Raw genomic sequence first — 22,056 nt, 5'->3', positions numbered from 1 at the left:
TTGATGCCACTGTATAAAAAACACTATTTTAGAGACAAAGAAGGTGAGCAAAACAGAAAAGGACATGGTCCCTGCCTTCAATTTCTCCTGACCATTAAGGTGAAATTAGAAAGCCTTCTCATGCAGGACAGTTTTGGGGAAAGATATAGATCTTAAAAGAGGATGGTAATAAATCTCACCATTTCATTCTGCTTCAAAACTTTTTTGGCTTCTTGCTGCTCACAGCAGTAGTTTTCAAACTTGAGGAATGTACAAATTCCTTTTAAGGCAAATCATTTATCTTGGGCCTGCAAAGCTGGTTTTATTTAATAGCATTCAAATATGTACAAACATAAAATAAAGTTTAAGTTGCTATATAAAATTTGTGTACAAATATAAACAAACAAAAACACACTGATACTTTAAATAAAAGCACATTTCAAATCCAATAAAATGATATATTTTTGCCGAAACCCGACTGCTCCCACCCAAGGTTCTTTAAGTTCAGCATGGGTGTATTACTGGGTGCTATATGGTGACTCAGTCCTCCCACTATTTTTCTCTATTCAAGCTCCTATGAAACTTTGTTTTATATGATGCATCATGATTTCACTTGACCTTTTCTTGGCTTGAACATATTCCTTGCACATTAAGTCCCCTTCTATTCCTTTATTGTTGATTCTTGACAAAACATGGAGATAAATTTGTTATCTCTGTGGCTAAATACCACACAACTATTAAAATATTTTTAAACTATTATTTTTATAGTTTCCATTTTAAAAAAGTCATAGTCTTATAACATTGAGGAAATGATTAGGTACAGTGGTCCACATATGGTAATGATGTGATTTGCAATATTATGAATGATCATTCAGTAATTGTTTCAGGTAGAATTGACTCCTGTTGTGAGAGAAAATCTTTTCAACCTGATATAAGCAAAAGGGGAAATTTATTTTTTGCACAGAACTGAAAAATGTATGAATAGGGCTATCTATAGGTATGATCTCATTCAGAGCTTAAGTGATGTCATCTGGATCCATCTCTTGGCTCAGATTTGTATGAAGCTTTCCTGCAGTGTCAGGGAGAATATATGTGTGTGTGTGTGTGTGTGTGTGTGTGTGTGTGTGTGTGTATAAATAATCTCCATGTATATTCTTATATAAATTAAAGAATGTTATATACATATGATGTTTATGACATAATGGCCAGGGAAAGTCATGAAGCCAGAGTGCTTGAGTTCAATATTTACCAGTTCCTGGCTGGATAATTTTGGGAAAGTTACATAACCTTTTTGTGCCTCAGTTTCTTCATCTGTAAAATAGGGATAAAGTGGTATATATCCTTTACATGGTTGTCGAAAAGATTAGTGAGCTAATATATGTAAAGTACTTAGCACAGTTCCTGTTATAAAGTAAGTGTTATGTAAATGATGGATTCTATTAGTATCATTTTATTATTATTATAAAAATATATAATATAATATGAAGTGAAGTGAAGTGAAGTTGCTCAGTCATGTCCGACTCTTTGTGACCCCATGGACTGTAGCCTGCCAGGCTCCTCTGTCCGTGGGATTTTCCAGGCAAGAATACTGGAGTGGATTGCCATTTCCTTCTCCAGGGGATCTTCCCAACCCAGGGATCGAACCTGGGTCTCTCACATTGTAGGCAGATGCTTTTACCATCTGAGCCACCAGGGAAGTCATGATATAGTAATTCAGGATTATTTTATCCCAGATACACCAGGATAGTACAAGAAAAAAATCCATTCTCTGTCAATTCAGTTCAGTTCAGTTGCTCAGTCGTGTCTGACTCTCTGCGACCCCATTGACTGCACCACGCCAGGCTTCCCTGTCCATCACCAACTCCTGGAGCTTGGTCAAACTCATGTCCATTGAGTTGATGATGCCATCCAACCATCTCATCCTCTGTTGTCCCCTTCTCCTCCAGCCTTCAGTCTTTCCCAGCATCAGGGTCTTTTCCAATGAGTCAGTTCTTCATATCAGGTGGCCAAAGTATTGGAGCTTCAGCTTCAGCATCAGTCCTTCCAGTGAATATTCAGGGTGGATTTCCTTTAGGATTGACTGATTTGATCTCCTTGCAGTCCAAGGGACTCTCAAGAGTCTTCTCTAACACCACAGTTCAAAAGCATCAATTCTTCGGCACTCAGCTTTCCTAATGGTCCAACTCTCACATCCATGCATGATTACTGGAAAAACTATAGGTTTTACTAGACAGAACTTTGTCGTCAAAGTAATGTCTCTGCTTTTTAATATGCTGTCTAGATTGGTCATTGGTCATAGCTTTTCTTCCAAGCGTCTTTTAATTTCATGGCTGCAGTCACTGTCAGCAGAGATTTTGGAACCCAAGAAAACAAAAAGTACTGTATGTATTCCTTTCATAGTTAGGATTTTATGGGCGAAAACACATAGATGTGGCGAATGTTAAGGTCACTGTGACTATGACAGTAAGTTGCAAGCATTGCTTGCATTCCGGAATCATGGCTTTACTTATCTCTTCCTGCAGTATACAACTGGACCGTGGATGAGGTGGTGCAGTGGCTGATCACATATGTGGAGCTGCCTCAGTATGAGGAGACCTTCCGGAAGCTGCAGCTCAGTGGCCATGCCATGCCAAGGTCAGGAGGAGAGTGGGTTTTCTCACTTGGGGTGTAGGGAATGGGATGGGGTTGGCCTGCCTTCTGGTTGCTCTCACGTGTTAAATGAAGTTTCACTCCTTTCAGTGCAGAATTTGTAGACTTCTTTTCTCACATTTACTGTATACTTGCTATAAAGCATAATGGGCACTTCACATCTATTCTCTTATTTAATATTTCTATCAATCCTGGGAAGAGTACTAATGGCTGCCATTTATTGAGTTCTTAGTACATGCCAGGCACTGTACTCAACACTTTATATACAGTATCATTTAATTCTTACATCAGTCCTGTAAGGTAGATATTACTGTGTCTAGGTGATAAGCCTGGCTAAGTAACTTTTCCAAGGCCACATGGCTAGTTAGAGGCAAAACTGTGATTTGAACCTAGATCTGGGTAGACTTCAAAGCCTGTGCTACTTCTCTATTCTTCTTCTGGCTCCCCCCAGCAGCTGTCTCTTTTATTGCCCATGGCACTAGGGCCCCGGGGCTCCTTTAACTTCCCCCGAATTACCCATACACAGTTTATCTACTCTAAAAAAATGGTGCAGAGATGGGGGCCAACTAGCATTGGCCCCAGCCTCCTCTCTGGAGTGACTGTTCCAACACCTGTTGTGTCCTAACTCTGCCCCTCTTACAGATACAGTATGCTAGGACTTGGGGTGGTGTGGGGAGGGGCTAGAGTACTGCTTGGACTTCTTGTTATGTCAACTAGTGCCGTATGTCATCCAGTGATTAATCCATTTACTTATTCATTCAATCAATATTTACTGGGTACCTGTTCTGTGCCAAGCACTTATGCTGGGTGCTGGGAATAAAGATGGCAACAAGTTGCCCTTCCCCTCAAAGGGCTTACTGTCTGGTAAGTGCTCATTATGTATAATCTGTCATCTTATTATGTAGGTGCATCTGGTTATGAGCTTCAGCAAAGGGAAAAGGGGAAGGTGAAGCTGTTGGAATGTCCACACATTGCAGCCTCTAGCCATAGAGCTACCGGGCAGTGCTGTCCAGGCTTAGCTGAGCTGGCTGGTCCCTCCTCTGCTGCCCGCAGCCTCTTCTTCACGGCTTCTCCCTACTGTAGAGAGAGTAATAATCTTAATGTTTGTACATCCCTTTATAGAGTTTCTTTCCTACCTGTTATTTCAGTTGAGTCCCACTATTCTGGGAGGAAGGAATTATTATCCCAACTTTTGGGCAAACAAACTGAATTTCAAATATTTTATGATTTATCAAAGCCAGTAAGTTGCAGAGTTGGGATTTGAACTTAGGTCTGCCTGGTTCTAAATGCCCTGCTTTTTTCACTGCATCTTCCTCTTGCCCCATGTAGTTGAACATAGGCATCCTGGAAATACTCAGTGTAGTTCTATTTAACAGCACTTTACCAAGCATACCCTGTGCCATGCTCTCTCCTGGGCCCTGAGGACAAAGAAACACATTAGACCCCACATTTGCCTTGAGGAACTCCGTGTTTAGTGGAAGAGACAGACAATCAAACAGATGATTAACCATGAAGCTCCAGGATTTAGGTTCTTTCTCATGGAAATAGCAGTATTACCTACGTTATGGATCCCTGACCCATTCCATCTTGAAGAATGGCAATGGCTTGGATTAAGCTGGAAAACATAGATGAGGAATCAGTTCTCAGGTACTGAGCTCACTTGGCCATTCTGTGACTAGGATTCGATCTGAGACCAGACCCGGCCAGGCTGGGCGCAGGGGTAGAGGCAGCCGAACTGTGGTGCCTCAGTGACAGTAGGAAGCCTGGAGCCTTCAGAGCAGGGAGTGTGGGGTGGAGTGGGGGTGTTTTTCTAGGCCTATCACTAGGCAGCATGGTATAATGGGATGAATCTAGCAGATTTGGGTTGAATCCTGCCTTTGCCACTTACTTGCTGTGTGGCTTTGGGCAAATTACTTATCCCTAAGTCTCAGTTTTCTTATCGTAAAGTGGAGCTGCTAATAAAAGAACTGGGTTCCTAAAGTGTGGGGACTAAATGAGGTATTGTATGTAAAGTGTCAGAATAGTATGAGATACACAGCTGCTTAATAAATGTTAGTTCCTTTCTCATTTCTTGTTGCTTAGAAATTCATAGGTTTCTTTGACAAATAGACTGTAGAAAAGGTGATACTTAACTTTGATCAGTTAGATGAAGGCCAGTACACTTGTTAGAAGTGCTCTAAAGAGAGCCCCAAGAACTCCCAAGTTTGTGAGAAGCATCGGATTTACTTAAGTTTACAGAGAAGGAAATTGAGGCCCCAGGGAAGAGATTAAGCAGCTTATGTCAGACAAGTGAATCACTGATGGAGCTGGGGCCAGAAGCTGAATCTCCTGACCATCCCCACCCCTACCCCACCCTCACCCACATCAGGGTATCTCACTGCCTGTTTTATAGATGGGCTTGGTTGCTTCCCAGGACTAGAGAAAGAAGTAACTATGCCTGCATGCCCAGGCAGGAGTGTAAATGACACACTGATGTCAGAAGCTTTTCTTTATCTAGGGAAACAAAGCTATGAATCAGAAAAGAGCACAAACCATAGTATAGTAGATCATCCTCACTTGTGGGACCCAGACCAGTGGTTTTTCAACCTTTCATGTCTTACACTCCTCTCCCCTCTATACCCACTAAATTCAAGCAGAAGAGAAACAAAGTCCAGTTTTTCCTATACCATTTCCTTGTTTATAGGAAATGGTATATAATCATATACCATTATAATCATACTGTTAATAATAATAAGAGAGGAATATATATATTCCTCTCTTATTATTATTAACAGTATGATTGAAGAATATAAAAAATATAGTAATGTGATTGAGAGTCAATTGCTATTACTCAAATACAAGATGACAAGACTAATGCAATGCTCTTTGTCAGCAGATTTATATTTAATGACAGTTAGGATCAGGTAAATTCAGAGGCCCTCAGAATCCCTGGGTCATGTGGTGTAACATTTTGACCTGGGCTGGACAGGAGAATGCATTTACAGATGGTGGGAGTGTGGAGACAGGTGTTTGGTGGATAATCCCTGGGAGGAGAAGCACAACAGAAAATTTACAGTTGAGTATGGGAATGGTCACAGATAGTTAATCCTTAGAAAATATGATATTCAGGAGATGATGGACATGGGGAGAAAGGTGAACAAATTCTTGGTGAATGTTATGTGCTCTCTTTACTGCTTGTTGAGATCCACTGGTGTTGACTCTGTATACTAGAGTGCAGAGGGGAGCAAGCACTAGGAGCTAGAATTCATGGAAGTGTTCCTGGAGGAGGTGGGTAATCCTACCAGGATCCTTTCTGCTTTGTCGGCAGGGAACTGAGCCCCTCCTGTTTGCCCCCACAGGCTTGCTGTGACCAATACCACCATGACAGGGACTGTGTTGAAGATGACAGACCGGAGCCATCGGCAGAAGCTGCAGCTGAAGGCCCTGGACACGGTGCTCTTTGGGCCTCCTCTCTGTGAGTCGGGGGAGAGGGAAGGCTGCTGATGTGCCATGGACCCCACGGCTGGGTTGAGGTCCTGGGTCTGCCCCAAAGGGATAAAATGAATATTCTACAGAGGTACATCAGAAGGTTAAAGAAGGCATTCTATAAAAGAGGTGGCATGTGACCTCTGCCTTTAAAGATGGGTAGGGCTTTATTCCATGGAGGAGCCAGGAGAAGGCAGTCTAGGTGGAGAAAACAACCTGAGTGAGAATACAGACACTAAATATGAATGGTATGCTCAGGGATAACAACCTGAAGCAGGCTGAGTGCCGTCTAGCTGTTCCTGCTGTCACTGGACATGCAGAGGCCATGGACTGATTGCTGAACATTTTGTGTCCTTGAACAACCAAACAGGGCTAAGCAGGCTTTCACTGAAGCAACAGAGATATCTTGGACTAGGGCAGGTTGGTCTCTTCAGCCCAGGGTCAGTTGCGGGGATTAGGTGCTTCAGCTCCTGAACATCTGTCAGGTGGGAATGATCAACCTTGCTATCCTTTTTTATTCTAAGTGAACTCAACACAGAGTAGTAAAATTTCTTAGAAAATTTGCCTTGACCAGAAGGCTCTTAGGGCCTACTCTGTGTCCTCTGGGAGCTGTTGGCACCAGCCTGACCCCAGCGGAAGATGCCAGCAGCAGGATACTGTGAAGCCCAACACCAGTCCAGAGAAGCTGCCGGCAGGCAGGGTCAGTGGCAGTGTGACATTTCTCTTGACAAGTATCCAAGCTGATATCTCAATAGAGGTGGATAGGTCCATAATTTTTTGGTTTAAAAAAGCTTTAATAGACTTTATTTTTATTATTTTTTAAGATTTATTTATTTTAGTTTTTGGCCACACGGCTTGTGGGATCTTAGTTCCCTAACCAGGAATCAAACTCAGGCCCACAGCAGTGAACGCCCAAGTCCTAACCACCAAGACATCCCCTATTTTTATTTTTTAATTTAAAACATTAAAATTTTTTTTTTCTCTTTTAGCCATGCTGCATGGCATGTGGGATCATAGTTCCCTTACCGGGGGTTGAACCCATGCCACTGCAGTGGAAGCATAGAGTCTTAACCACTCTACCACTGGGGAAGTCCCTAGATTTTATTTTTTTGAGTAGATTTAGGTTCACGTCAAAACTGAGTGGAAGGTACAGAGATTTTCCATAGACTTCTGTCCCCATACATGCATAGCCTTCCCCATTAAAAACATCCTCACCACAGTGGTACATTTGTAACAACTGCTGAACCTACACTGACACAGCATTATCACCCAGAGTCCATAGTTTACATTAAGATTCACTGTTGGTATTGTGCAGTCTGTGGGTTTGGACAAATGTATGATGACTTGTGTCCACCTGTGTGGTGTCAGAAAGAATGGTTTTTCACTGCCCTAAAGATCCTCTGTGCTCCACCTGTTTATCCTTCTTTCTTCCTCAACCCCTGGCAATCACTGATTTTTTTTTTTTAACCTCTCCATAGTTTTGTCTTCTTCAGAAGGTCTATACCTTTTGTAAGTGTGAAACAGAGCAACATGGGAGAAGACCATTTTCATCTGCTTTGTTGCCTTTTTTGAACCTGTTCTATGTGCTTAGTCACTCAGTCATGTCTGACTCTTTGCAACCTGATGGACTGTAGCCCGCCAGGCCTCTCTGTCTATAAGGATTCTCCAGGCAAGAATACTGGAGTGGGTTACCATGCCCTCCTCCAGGGGATCTTCCCAACCCAGGGATTGAACCCATCTCTCCTGCATCGCAGGCGGATTCTTTATGTGTAAGCCACTAGGGAAGCCTTTTTGGTCATACTACTACTACTACTAAGTTGCTTCAGTCGTGTCCAACTCTGTGCGACCCCATGGACTGCAGCCTACCAGGCTTCTCCGTCCATGGGATTCTCCAGGCAAGAACACTGGAGTGGGTTGCCATTTCCTTGTCCAATGCATGAAAGTGGAAAGTGAAAGTGAAGTCGCTCAGTCGTGTCCGACTCTTAGCGACCCCATGGACTGCAGCCTAACCAGGCTCCTCCATCCATGTGATTTTCCAGGCAACAGTACTGGAATGGGGTGCCATTGCCTTCTCCTTTTTGGTCCTAGGACACATTTTTTCTTATCATTCATTTATAAGTTTTGAATAAATGACACAATGAAGGCTCTAATTGTGAGGCCCACCCTCTGTACTACCAACATTTTTTTAAAATTTTATTTTATTTTTAAACTTTACAATATTGTATTGGTTCTGCCATATATCGAAATGAATCTGCCACAGGCATACATGTGTTCCCCATCCTGAACCCTCCTCCCTCCTCCCTCCCCATACCATCCCTCTGGGTTGTCCCAGTGCACCAGCCCCAAGCATCCAGTATCGTGCATCGAACCTGGACTGGCGACTCGTTTCATATATGATGTTATACATGTTTCAATGCCATTCTCCCAAATCATCCCACCCTCTCCCTCTCCCACAGAGTCCAAAAGACTGTTCTATACATCTGTGTCTCTTTTGCTGTCTCGTATACAGGGTTATCGTTACCATCTTTCTAAATTCCATATATATGCATTAGTATACTGTATTGGTGTTTTTCTTTCTGGCTTACTTCACTCTGTATAATAGGCTCCAGTTTCATCCACCTCATTAGAACTGATTCAAATGTTTTCTTTTTAATGGCTGAGTAATACTCCATTGTGTATATGTACCACAGCTTTCTTATCCATTCGTCTGCTGATGGACATCTAGGTTGCTTCCATGTCCTGGCTATTATAAACAGTGCTGTGATGAACACTGGGGTACATGTGTCTCTTTCCCTTCTGGTTTCCTCAGTGTGTATACCCAGCAGTGGGATTGCTGGGTCATAAGGCAGTTCTATTTCCAGTTTTTAAGGAATCTCCACACTGTTCTCCATAGTGGCTGTACTAGTTTGCATTCCCACCAACAGTGTAAGAGGGTTCCCTTTTCTCCACATCCTCTCCAGCATTTATTGCTTGTAGACTTTTGGATGGCAGCCATTCTGACTGGTGTGAAATGGTACCTCATAGTGGTTTTGCTTTGCATTTCTCTGATAATGAGTGATGTTGAGCATCTTTTCATGTGTTTGTTAGCCATCTGTATGTCTTCTTTGGAGAAATGTCTATTTAGTTCTTTGGCCCATTTTTTGATTGGGTCATCTACCAACATTTTTAAAGCACCTACAGTGCACCACTAAATGACAGTCTCTTCTCTCAGGAAGTTCCATCTAAATGAACATTGGTGTGTCAACAAATTCAGTAAATGGTCAACAGATACAGTGGTATAACAGTCGTGTAAGTCATTCCATAGTTCAGATAGGAGCACAAAGTAGGGAGGAGTTTTCAGTTGGAGACCAAGAAGTTTTATGGAAAGGATCACTCTTGAGCTGACTCTTGAAAAATGGGAAGTGGCCTTATTAAACTTTCTTTATTATCAGCCTATCCCCCTCTCTTTGTATACACCAGCAAAAACGTTTATACCAGAAGAATCAAACCCAGCAGTGAAAGCTAGGTTGTTTTTTCTGAGGCTCTCCCATGTCACCCTGCAGTTACAGGGAGGCCTTTGGCAGCCTGAAATCTTCTTTAGTCTTCTGAGATATACTAATAGACTGTTAAGACAGCTAGTGCTAGCAGTAAAGAACCCACTCGCCAGAGCAGGAGACGTAAGACATAAGAGATGTGGGTTTGATCCCTGGTTCAGGAAGATCCCCTGGAAAAGGAAATGGCAACCCACTCCAGTATTGTTGCCTGGAGAATCCCATGGAGAGAGGAGCCTGGCAGGCTACAGTCTATAGGGTTGCAAAGAGTCAGACACGACTGAAGCAATGTAGCATACACAGGGTCTGTATCGAAATAGTATTTACTGTATCTGAAAGGGTGTGTTAAAAACAGGTTAAGCAAGAATTGCAAATGGAAAAATCACCTTTTTCTCAAGCACACACAGAACCTTCTCCAGGATAGATAATATCCTGGGCCATAAATCTAGCCTTGGTAAATTTGAAAAAATTTAAATCATTCCAAGCATCTTTTCTGACCATAATGCAGTAAGATTAGATGTCAATTACAGGAGAAAAACTATTAAAAATTCCAACATATGGAGGCTGAACAACATGCTGCTGAACAACCAACAAATCACAGAAGAAATCAAAAAAGAAATCAAAATATGCATAGAAACGAAAATGAAAACACAACAACCCAAAACCTATGGGACACTATAAAAGCAGGGTGAAGGGGAAGGTTCATAGCAATACAGGCTTACCTCAAGAAACAAGAAAAAAGTCAAATAAATAACCTAACTCTACACCTAAAGCAACTAGAAAAGGGAGAAATGAAGGACCCCAGGGTTAGTAGAAGGAAAGAAATCTTAAAAATTAGGGCAGAAATAAATGCAAAAGAAACAAAAGAGACCATAGCAAAAATCAACAAAGCCAAAAGCTGGTTCTTTGAGAAGATAAATAAAATCGACAAACCATTAGCCAGACTCATCAAGAAACAAAGGGAGAAAAATCAAATCAACAAAATTAGAAATGAAAATGGAGAGATCACAACAGACAACACAGAAGTACGAAGGATCATAAGAGACTATTATTAGCAACTATATGCCAATAAAACAGACAACATGGAAGAACTGGACAAATTCTTAGAAAAGTACAACTTTCCAAAACTGAACCAGGAAGAAATAGAAAATCTTAACAGACAGATCAGAAGCAAAGAAATTGAAACTGTAATCAGAAATCTTCCAACAAACAAAAGCCCAGATCCAGACGGCTTCACAGCTGAATTCTACCAAAAAAATTTAGAGAAGAGCTAACACCTATCCTACTCAAACTCTTCCAGAAAATTTCAGAGGAAGGTAAACTTCCAAAATCATTCTATGAGGCCACCATCACCCTAATACCAATACCTGACAAAGATGCCACACAAAAAAGAAAACTACAGGCCAATATCACTGATGAACATAGATGCAAAAATCCTTAACAAAATTCTAGCAAATAGAATCCAACAACATATTAAAAAGATCATACATCATGACCAAATGGGCTTTATCCCAGGGATGCAAGGATTCTTCAATATCTGCAAATCAATCAATGTAATACATCACATTAACAAATTGAAAAGTAAAAACCATATGGTTATGTCAATAGATGCAGAGAAAGCCTTTGACAAAATTCAACATCCATTTATGATAAAAATCCTCCAGAAAGCAGGAATAGAAGGAACATACCTCAACATGATAAAAGCTATGTATGACAAACTCACAGCAAACATTATCCTCAATGGTGAAAAATTGAAAGCATTTCCCCTAAAGTCAGGAACAAGACAAGCGTGCCCACTCTTACCACTACTATTCAACATAGTTTTGGAAGTTTTGACCACAGCAATCAGAGCAGAAAAAGAAATAAAAGGAATCCAGATTGGAAAAGAAGAAGCAAAACCCTCACTATTTGCAGATGACATGATCCTCTACATAGAAAACCCTAAAGACTCCACCAGAAAATTACTAGAACTAATAAATGAATACAGTAAAGTTGCAGGATATAAAATCAACACACAGAAATTCCTTGCATTCCTATACACTAACAATGAGAAAGCAGAAAGAGAAATTAAGGGAAAAATTCCATTCACCATTGCAATGAAAAGAATAAAATACTTAGGAAGATATCTACCTAAAGAAACAAAAGATGTATATATAGAAAACTATAAAACACTGATGAAAGAAATCAAAGAGGACACAAATAGATGGAGAAATATACCGTGTTCATGGATTGGAAGAATCAATATAGTGAAAATGAGTATACTGCCCAAAGCAATCTATAGATTCAATGCAATCCTTATCAAGCTACCACGTTATTTTTCAGAGAACTAGAACAAATAATTTCACAATTTGTATGGAAATACAAAAAACCTCGACTAGCCAAAGCAATCTTGAGAAAGAAGAATGGAACTGGAGGAATCAACCTGCCTGACTTCAGGCTCTACTACAAAGCCACAGTCATCAAGACACTATGGTACTGGGACAAAGACAGAAATACGGATCAATGGAACAAAATAGAAAGCCCAGAGATAAATCCACACACCTATGGACACCTTATCTTTGAAAAAGGAGGCAAGAATATACAATGGAGAAAAGACAATCTCTTTAACAAGTGGTGCTGGGAAAACTGGTCAACCACTTGTAAAAGAATGAAGCTAGAACACTTTCTAACACCATACACAAAAATAAACTCAAAATGGATTAAAGATCTAAACGTAAAACCAGAAACTATAAAACTCCTAGAGGAGAACATAGGCAAAACACTCTCTGACATACATCACAGCAGGATCCTCTATGACCCACCTCCCAGAATATTGGAAATAAAAGCAAAAATAAACAAATGGGACTTAATTAAACTTAAAAGCTTCTGCACAACAAAGGAAACTATAAGCAAGGTGAAAAGACAGCCTTCAGAATGGGAGAAAATAATAGCTAATGAAGCAACTGACAAACAACTAATCTCAAGAATATACAAGCAACTCCTACAGCTCAATTCCAGAAAAGTAAATGACCCAATCAAAAAATGGGCCAAAGAACTAAATAGACATTTCTCCAAAGAAGACATACAGCTGGTTAACAAACACATGAAAAGATGCTCAACGTCACTCATTATCAGAGAAATGCAAATTAAAACCACTATTAGGTACCACTTCATGCCAGTCAGAATGGCTGCCATCCAAAAGTCTACAAGCAATAAATGCTGGAGAGGGTGTGGAGAAAAGGGAACCCTCTTACACTGTTGGTGGGAATGCAAACTAGTACAGCCACTATGGAGAACAGTGTGGAGATTCCTTAAAAAACTGGAAATAGAACTGCCTTATGACCCAGCAATCCCACTGCTGGGCATACATACCGAGGAAACCAGAATTGAAAGAGACACATGTACCCCAATGTTCATCACAGCACTGTTTATAATAGCCAGGTCATGGAAGCAACCTGGATGCCCATCAGCAGACGAATGGATAAGAAAGCTGTGGTACATATACACAGTGGAGTATTACTCAGCCATTAAAAAAATACATTTGAATCAGTTCTAATGAGGTGGATGAAACTGGAGCCTATTATACAGAGTGAAGTAAGCCAGAAAGAAAAACACCAATACAGTATACTAATGCATATATATGGAATTTAGAAAGATGGTAATGATAACGCTGTATGCGAGACAGCAAAAGAGACACAGATGTATAGAACAGTCTTTTGGACTCTGTGGGAGAGGGAGAGGGTGGGATGATTTGGGAAAATGGCACTGAAACATGTATATTGTCACATGTGAAATGAATCGCCAGTCCAGGTTTGATGCATGATACAGGGCGCTCAGGGCTCATGCACTGAGATGACCCAGAGGGATGGTATGGGGAGGGATGTGGGAGAGGAGTTCAGGATGGGGAACACATGTAAACCCATGGCAGATTCATGTCAATGTATGGCAAAACCAGTACAATATTGTAAAGTAATTAGCCTCTAATTAAAATAAATAAATTAAAAAAAAGAGAAAAATCAGCTAGGTCTAGAGAGCATGAGAATCAGAATCCTGGGTACATGGTACTGGGTCCTGGAGGTCAGAGCCAGCAAGGGGAGCCCCAGTGAATTGGGTTAGGCTGATACGAGGACAGGAGTATCTTCTCCTAGACTCTTTTCATTTAGCCTCTAGGTTGCCTGTAACCTAATCTAAAGGAGGTCAGAGGTCAGCAGAAAACTGTTTCTGAGGTAGGCAGAGCAGAGATGCTAGAGTTAAGAAGATATTTCACATCCACTAGGAGAGCTACAATAAAAGTGAAAACAGAGGGAAGAACAGAAAGTAAGTGTTGGCAGGGAGATGGAGAAATTAGAACACTTGTACGTTTCTAGTGATAACGAGAAAGCTTCAGCTACTTTAGAAAATAGTCTCATCATTCCTCAAAAAGTTAAACATAGTTACCATATAACTCAGCGATTTCATACCCAGGAATGTACCCCAAAATTGAAAACAGGTACTGAAACAAGTACATGTACATGGCAGCATTATTCACAATAGCTGAGGTGGAAGCAACCCATATATACATTGATGGATGAATGGATAAATAGTTGTAGTATATAAACACAATGAAATATAACTCAACCATAAAAGGAAGTGAAGTTCTGATTACATGCTGCAAGAACATGTATTGTATGATTCCATTTATATGCAATATTCAGAATAGATAAATCCATGGGGATCAAATTAAGATTGGTGGCTGGCAGGGGCTAGAGTGAGTGGGAAATGGGAAGTGGCTGATAATGGGTGTGGGATTTCTTTTGGGATAATGATTAAGGTTCTAAAGTTAATTGTGCTGATGGTTGCACAACCTTGTGAATACACTAAAATCACTGAATTGTTTAATTTAAAAGAATGAATTTTAGAGTATGTGGATTATGTCTCCCATCGTCATCATCATCATTATTACAACTTGATTTTTTATAACCTTTAGACTTCCATTTAGAGAACTTCTTATAAACCTAGGGAAGCACCTTGGTCTCTTTTCATAATTGCCACTCACTGTGTGACCTTGTGTAGATTGTTTTTCTCAGTATATATTTGCTGGTTTGTATCATGAAACAACTGAACTTAAGGATCCTTATGACTCCTTTCAGCTGTGACATTCCATGGTTTTGGGGAGAAACCCTTTGGTTGATAAGGATTCTGTGTAAAAGGTGGGAGGCCTGTTCTTTCCCCCTACTGCCTGTATCCTGTACTTTTAGGACTTCTGTGTTCAGCCATTTTCTTATCACGTGACCTTTGGCAGTTCACTTCTGCTTAGATTTGGCTTCCCTCATCTGTGAAATGGTCTCGGTCATTTAGGCTCTTACTGGCTCTCTCATTTAAGAACTCAGAATTGGTGTTCTCCTGGGAGCTAAGATGAATCCAGCAGCTGTCCTGATGGCAGAGATTGTTTTTTATACTTTCCTGCTGATGCTTCTTAAAGAAAAATTTAGAAAATTATCAGACGGAACCTAAGTAAGATACTAGGAAGCTCTTTGCCAGGAGACTTCTGCAAGAGTGGGCCACCCCTGATGGGTGCCTGCAGAGAATTCCTTGACCTGAGTCCCCTAGGTTCTGTTTTTCCATTTGCACATGGACTAAAACCCCTAGTCAGTGCTCTTCCCTGTCCAGCACCCATGCAGGGTTTAGAGTGATGGCCTGTGCTAGCTTGGACCTGGGTTCTGCATCCAGGGTGAGCTGTTATGGTGTGGTCTCAGGCCTCCCCACTGGCTTGCAGTGAACACCCTCTGAGCACCTGGGCTGGCTTCAGTTGCCAGTTGTGGCTACCTTGCCCAGTATTAATGAAGTCCCACTGCCGGTCTGAGGCTTGAGAAATTGCAAATCACAATTTTGTTTACAGTAGCTGTGGGGTCTGCTGAGTGAGTGGATCCATCTGCCCGCAGGAGCTTCAGAGCTTGGGAAGAGGGAAGGAGGATCAGACTGGCTTAGTCTGGAGTCCTGACCATAGAAGACAGCTTGGCCCTCCCTACGTGGGCCACAGAGCAGCACAGGTGTTTCCTGTCTTTTCTGCCAGCAGAGCTGGCTCTGGGCTGGCCCAGCTGGGGCTCTCCTGACAGTGCCGGTGGCCAGATGTCAGGTGTGCTCTGAGACACAGAGGCCCAAAGACAGTGTTCAGTTTGGGGTCTCAGCTGATCTCTCATTATGGCAGCAAATGATTCACTGAGAGAGAAACTGAGGCTAAAATGAGGCGAGTTTTAAACAGCAGAGCCATGACTCAAACCTAGATTTTTAGCTTATATTTCAGCTCTCTTTTCTACTATATTATCCCACCCTCCACTTCTGTTAGAGGAGACAAGATGTAAGAGTCCCAGCTCTGAAATCAAACAGACTGGCTCTATCACTCAGTCATTTGGTGACCTTGGGGACATTCCTAAGGTTCTCTGTGTCCCAGTTTCCCCTACGTGGTAGCTGCTATTGTTAGTGTGTATCACTGTCTTGGACTCAGGGCTGGGTGCCCTTTGTGCTGTTAAAGGTGCAGAAAGAGGCCTGCACAGTAATCATGGGGTTGGGGGGACTTGTGAAGAGGAAAAGACAAAGACTGCACCTTGTCTTCCTTCCACAGTGGCTCAGGTAATAGGGGAAGTCATCAGTGAGCAGGAGGGGCTGCCTGTCTGGCACAGCTTGCTCTGTTCTTACCTGCTTTCTCCTTTTTGTTACGTTCCTTCTCTAGGATGCCTTTCCAGCCTCTTCCTGGGCATGCTCAACCCTTCCCTCTTACTTTCCACTTTCCCTTGGGGATCCACAGCCCTTTGTACCTGCTTTTTTGTTTGTTTGTTATTTCAGATTTCCCTCTCTTTTATTGAAAGTATAATTGATTATACGGGGGATAAGCTACAGGCTTGGGGGAAGTAGGGGAAGAGTCTGGCTCAGCTAAGCTGTGCGGAGAACTGCTCCCTGTGTAGTATCTAGTGCAATCAATCAGTTGATTATACTAGTACAATATTGTGTTAGTTTCAGGAGCACAGAAAAGTAATTATATCTGCTTTCTGTATAACAATCTGTTTTCCTGGCTGCTACTGTTTAAACTGGAAACTCCTTGAGGGTAGACACAGCTTTGTTCATCTGTCATTGCCACTCAGCGTAAAACCCAGCAAGAAAGAGATGGAAGTTATACAGAAGGAGGCTGGGCCTCTCCAAAGCTACAGGCTTGGGGGAAGTAGGGGAAGAGTCTGGCTCAGCTTAGCTGTGCGGAGAACTGCTCCCCGTGTAGTATCTGTGCACCAGTGGGGCAGCTAAGGCATTTTTTGGGGGGCTACAATCAGAAGAAAAGAGGGCCCAGAAATAGTTCTTACAGGTTAAACAGACAGCTCAGCATAGAAGGCTATGTAAATGACAAAAGAAATTCCTAGCACCTACTGTGGCAATGAGGAGTGAGTATCTGTATCTGTCAGGCACAGGGGACTGTGGGCAGTAGAGAAGCAGATAGAATACATGGGGAGAGGGGATTCCAGAACGTGATAATTACTGGAGCCTCACATTCTCACCCTGAAAACTGGCACCCTGAAAATTCTATCACTCCGCACTCTGTTCACATGTCAGCATCTCATTTGTTTACACCCTCCTCCCTTGCCTCAAGCCTGATTGTGTTAACAGTTGACCTCATTTTGCTAAAATCTATTTGTAGCACTCAGCCTGGGAATTTTGCCACCCTCTGGCTCCCCAAGCCCTAACCAGCTTCCCTGGGTTAGTTCTGTTCATCTCACTGGCCATGTCTGCTCTCATTGTCCGTGGCTGTGTTCACTGGTGACAGGTGGATTCTGAGAGCTGAGTTCCAGTAGAGGCTGTGAGGACAGCTCGCCAGACTTTTCTTCTTTTCTTTAATTAATTTATTTTAATTGGGGATAATTACTTTACAATATTGTGATTTTTTTTGCCATACATCAACATGAATCAGCTATAGGCATATATGTATCCCCTCCTCCTGAACCCCCCTCCCACCTCCTTCCCCACCCCATCCCTCCAGATTGTCACAGAGCACTGGCTCTGGGTTCTCTGCATCATACATCAAACTCCCACTTTGCCAGACTCTTCTTGTTCCCAGGAGCTGGTATTTGCCTTCTGTATGCACTTTATATTGTACCTCCCCTTTTCTGCTGCTGCTGCTGCTGCTGCTAAGCCGCTTCAGTCATGTCCGACTCTGTGCGACCCCATAGACGGCAGCCCACCAGGCTTCCCCATCCCTGGGGTTCTCCAGGCAAGAACACTGGAGTGGGTTGCCGTATCCTTCTCCAATGCCTGAAAGTGAAAAGTGAAAGTGAAGTCGCTCAGTCATGTCCGACTCTTAGCGACCCCATGGACTGCAGCCTACCAGGCTCCTCCGTCCATGGGATTTTCCAGACAAGAGTACTGGGGTGGAGTGCCATTGCCTTCTCCCCCCTTTCCTGCTAGAATCTTGCTTTCTTCTTCCTTTTTGCCTCCTTTCCACCTTTGCTAAGTGCCTGCTCTGGTCAGGCTCTATGCTAAGTGTGAGGCTACAGAGATAAATAAGTCTTGTGCCCTGGTCCTGAGGAACCCACAGTGACTGATATGAAAGCTGAAAAGCACACAGGGCAATCCTTGAGAAAATACATGTTTTTAGCTGTCCAGTGAGTGGGTTGGTCAGGGAATCCTAGTCCAGAGGAGAAGGAATGGGCAGGTCTCTGTAAACTGTGGTGGGCTGGGAAGGTGGTAGGAATCGAAGAATGGGACTCGGGTTATGATAGGAAGAAGAACATCATGAATAAGGTACATACTAGATTCTTAGTTTCCCTATTTCTTCTTTTTTCCTGACACAGTAGTTTATAGATTTTTGTATTAGTCAAAGTTCTTCAGATAAACAGAACCAATAGGATATATATATATAGATATGTATATGAGCAGATTTATTATGAAAATTGATTCACGCTATCTTGGAGGCCAAGAAGTCCCACAGTCTTCCATATATAAGCTGAAACCCAGGAAAGGTGGGGTTGTAATTCAGTCTGAGTCTGCAGGCTGAGGACCAGGGGAGCTGATGGTGTGAATCCCTGTGAGTCTGAAGATCAAGAGCTGGGAGTGCTGATATAGGTGGGCAGAGGAAAACGGATGTGTAAACTCAAGCTGGAGAGCATATTTGCCCTTCCTCTGCCTTTTGGTTCTGTTCAGACCCTTAGTGCCATGTGAACAATTAGTTGATGCCCAGTCTCATTAATGAAGATGACCTTCTTAACACAGTCTACTGATTCAAATATTAATCTCATATGAAGACAACTCCACAGACACACCCTGGAATAATTCTTTATCATCTATCCAGACACCCCTTAGCCCAATCAAGGTGACACATAAAGTTAACCATTAGGGATTCCCTTAGAACTCAAAATTCTCCAAGCCAGGCTTCAACAGTATGTGAACCGTGAACTTCCAGATCCTCAAGCTGGATTTAGAAAAGGCACAGGAACCAAAGATCAAATTGCCAACATTCATTGGATCATCAAAAAAGCAAGAGAGTTCCAGAAAAATATCTACTTTTGCTTTATTGACTATGCCAAAGCCTTTGACTGTGTGGACTACAACAAACTCTGGAAAATTCTTAAAGAGATGGGAACACCAGACCACCTGACTGCTTCTTGAGAAATCTGTATGCAGGTCAGGAAGCAACAGAGGTAGAACTTGACATGGAACAACAGGCTGGTTCCACATTGGGAAATTAGTACGTCAAGGCTTATTTAACTTATATGCAGAGTACATCATGAGAAACGCTAGGCTGGAAGAAGCACAAGCTGGAATCAAGATTGCCGGGAGAAGTATCAATCACCTCAGATATGCAGATGACACCACCCTTATGGCAGAAAGTGAAGAAGAACTAAAGAGCCTCTTGATGAAAGTGAAAGAGGAGAGTGAAAAAGTTGGCTTAAAACTCAACTTTCAGAAAACTAAGATCATGGCATCTGGTCCCATCACTTCTTGGGAAATAGATGGGGAAACAGTGGAAGCAGTGAGAGACTTCATTTTGGGGGGCTTCAAAGTCACTGCAGATGGTGACTTCAGCCATGAAATTAAAAGACGCTTGCTCCTTGGAAGAAAAGTTATGACCAATCTAGACAGCATATTAAAAAACAGAGACATTACTTTGCCAACAAAAATCCATCTAGTCAAAGCTATGGTTTTTCCAGTAGTCATATATAGATGTGAGAGTTGGACTATAAAGAAAGCTGAGCACCAAAAAATTGATGCTTTTGAACTGTGGTGTTGGAGAAGACTCTTGAGAGTCCCTTGGACTGCAAGGAGATCCAACCAATTCATCCTAAAGGAAATCAGTCCTGAATATTCATTGGAAGGACTGATGCTGAAGCTCCAATACTTTGGCCACCTGATGAAGAACTGACTCATTTGTAAAGACCCTGATGTTGGGAAATATCGAAGGCAGGAGAAGGGGACGACAGAGGATGAGATGGTTGGATGACATCACCGACTCAATGGACATGAGTTCAAGTAAACTCTGGGAGTTGGCGATGGACAGGGAGGCCTGGCGTGCTGCAGTCCATGGGGTCACAAAGAGTCGGACACGACTGAGTACTGAACTGAACTGAACTAGGACTGTGGACCCCACTGAAGGGAACTGACAATTCTCACATCTATTTCTCTGAACACCTCAAAGTACTTTCATTTACAACTAGGCATTTAATCTTTTAGCAATTCTGTGATAATGCATTTTACAGCTGAGGAAGCTGAGACCGAGATGGGGGAAGTGAATTTCATAACAAATTGGGGCAGAGGCAAGGATAGAACTCAAACTTCCTAATACTTCATGCAAGATGCTTCCTTTGTTGACATAAAAATTTCTCTACACGAGGCCTTATTTTTAACTTCAAAGGCCTGGCCATTCAGCTTTTGGATCTTCACTCTCTGATGGCAGTGCCACAGTCAGTTCCCAGAGGGTTGAGGGGGAAACTTAGGCCGTGGAATTCCTATGGTTGCACTCGGGCTAGATCAGGGGATATAGGTGTACCCTGGTGAGACATGTTTGCATGTAATAAACAGAAACAATCCCTGCTGCATGAGGATGAGAAAATTTGAATTCCAGCTCTGTCACTTTTCATGGACTCTGACAAGTCAGTGCCTCTACGGAACCTCACTTTTCTGGTCTACAGCCTGGGAATACTCTACTGTATAGATTAGTTGTGAGAATTTGAAATGTTAATGTAAATACCTGATACATTTTATGTTTTCTCTATTTCCCTTTTTTTTTAAAAAAAATTCCTTCTTATGTGGATTAAAGAGAGGGAACTATCACACTTAAGGCTTTTCAGTGAAGATTCAACCCCACAAATATTTATTGAGTGGCTTCTATGTGCTGGTCAGTGCTGGCCTACAGAGAAGTGATCGGTAGGGGCCACAGAGTAAATCAACCAGATTAGGCTCATTTTCTTCCCACCAAACTTGGTAGCCCACAGGCTGTTGATAGGCAGCATGTCTGAGTTTCAGCTATGCATCTGACAAGGCAGAAGGATATAGGGGATAAATGCTTATGTATTTAAGTGGAGTCAAAACTCACTGAAGAGATCCAGAGGGTACCGATAGGTGGAACAGTATTACCTTAGAAGAGGGGGTGATGGATAGATCCTATCCTTGTCCCTGGTAATTCAATATTTTTATTCATGAGCTGGATGAGAATATGAAGCTGGAAAAAACAGGATCTTGTTTCAAATTGATCTGGACAAGGTAGAATAAGGAACTGAGACATGTGTGTCCACCTCAAGGGCTTTGAAGTGTTGGAGGCAATAGTGGGAGGGAGCTAGTCACATGAAGAATTGTTGGAATGTAGTACCTTAGACTTTGGTTAGGAATGTTGGGGATGTTGGAGGTGAGAAAGCCTGGGAATCCAAGATGAAAAGTCCTTAAAAACAGGGGAGACAAAGAGTACCCTAGCCTGTGGTGGAGGCTGGATAGGAGGTAGGTGTGTTCCAGAAAGTAAGACAACTCCCTATACTGCAGAGATATTGCTTCTTGTGATCTAAGGACAGGGGAGTGGGGACGTGAGCATGGCTGCAAGTTTAGACCTTCCAGGAAGCTGGAGCGTGGCTGTTGGAGGGCCCTCAGTTGCTCTGTGAAGGTGTTAGTCACTCAGTCATGTCCAACTCTTTGTGGCCTCTTGGACTGTAGCTCACCAGTCTCCTCTGTCTATGGGAATCTTGGAGTGGGTTGTCATTCCCTTCTGCAGCGGAGCTTCTTGACCCAGGGATCAAACCTGGTCTCCTGCATTGCAGGCAGATTCTTTACCATCTGAGCCACCAAGGAAGCCACCAGTTCCTCTGTATGGTCTGGCATAGACATGTCAAGGACATGGCTACACCCTGGGCCTAGTAATTCCCCTCCCATGGACGGAAATAACATGTGCTAATCTGTCCTTGATTTCACACCATCCCCATGTCCTATTGCTCAGCCTTTCAATGAGGAG

The 22,056-nt window shown here is 42.4% G+C and overlaps 1 protein-coding gene across 7 annotated transcripts in view; it reads left to right on the top strand.

Annotated features, from left to right (window-relative positions):
* STIM1 (stromal interaction molecule 1) overlaps positions 1-22,056 on the top strand; it is a 204,914-nt gene that overhangs the window by 162,111 nt on the left and 20,747 nt on the right. For all 7 annotated transcript variants that reach the window (XM_061380658.1, XM_061380663.1, XM_061380662.1 and 4 more), the window contains 2 exons: positions 2,502-2,613; positions 5,967-6,082. In XM_061380658.1, the coding sequence (XP_061236642.1) occupies positions 2,502-2,613; positions 5,967-6,082 (228 nt within the window). The remainder of the gene's footprint in view (positions 1-2,501; positions 2,614-5,966; positions 6,083-22,056) is intronic.

Source organism: Bos javanicus, chromosome 15 (genome assembly GCF_032452875.1).
Source record: "Bos javanicus breed banteng chromosome 15, ARS-OSU_banteng_1.0, whole genome shotgun sequence".
Lineage (NCBI taxonomy): Eukaryota > Metazoa > Chordata > Mammalia > Artiodactyla > Bovidae > Bos > Bos javanicus.
Note: the sequence above shows the minus strand (reverse complement) of the source record. Positions and strands in the feature narration are given on the sequence as shown.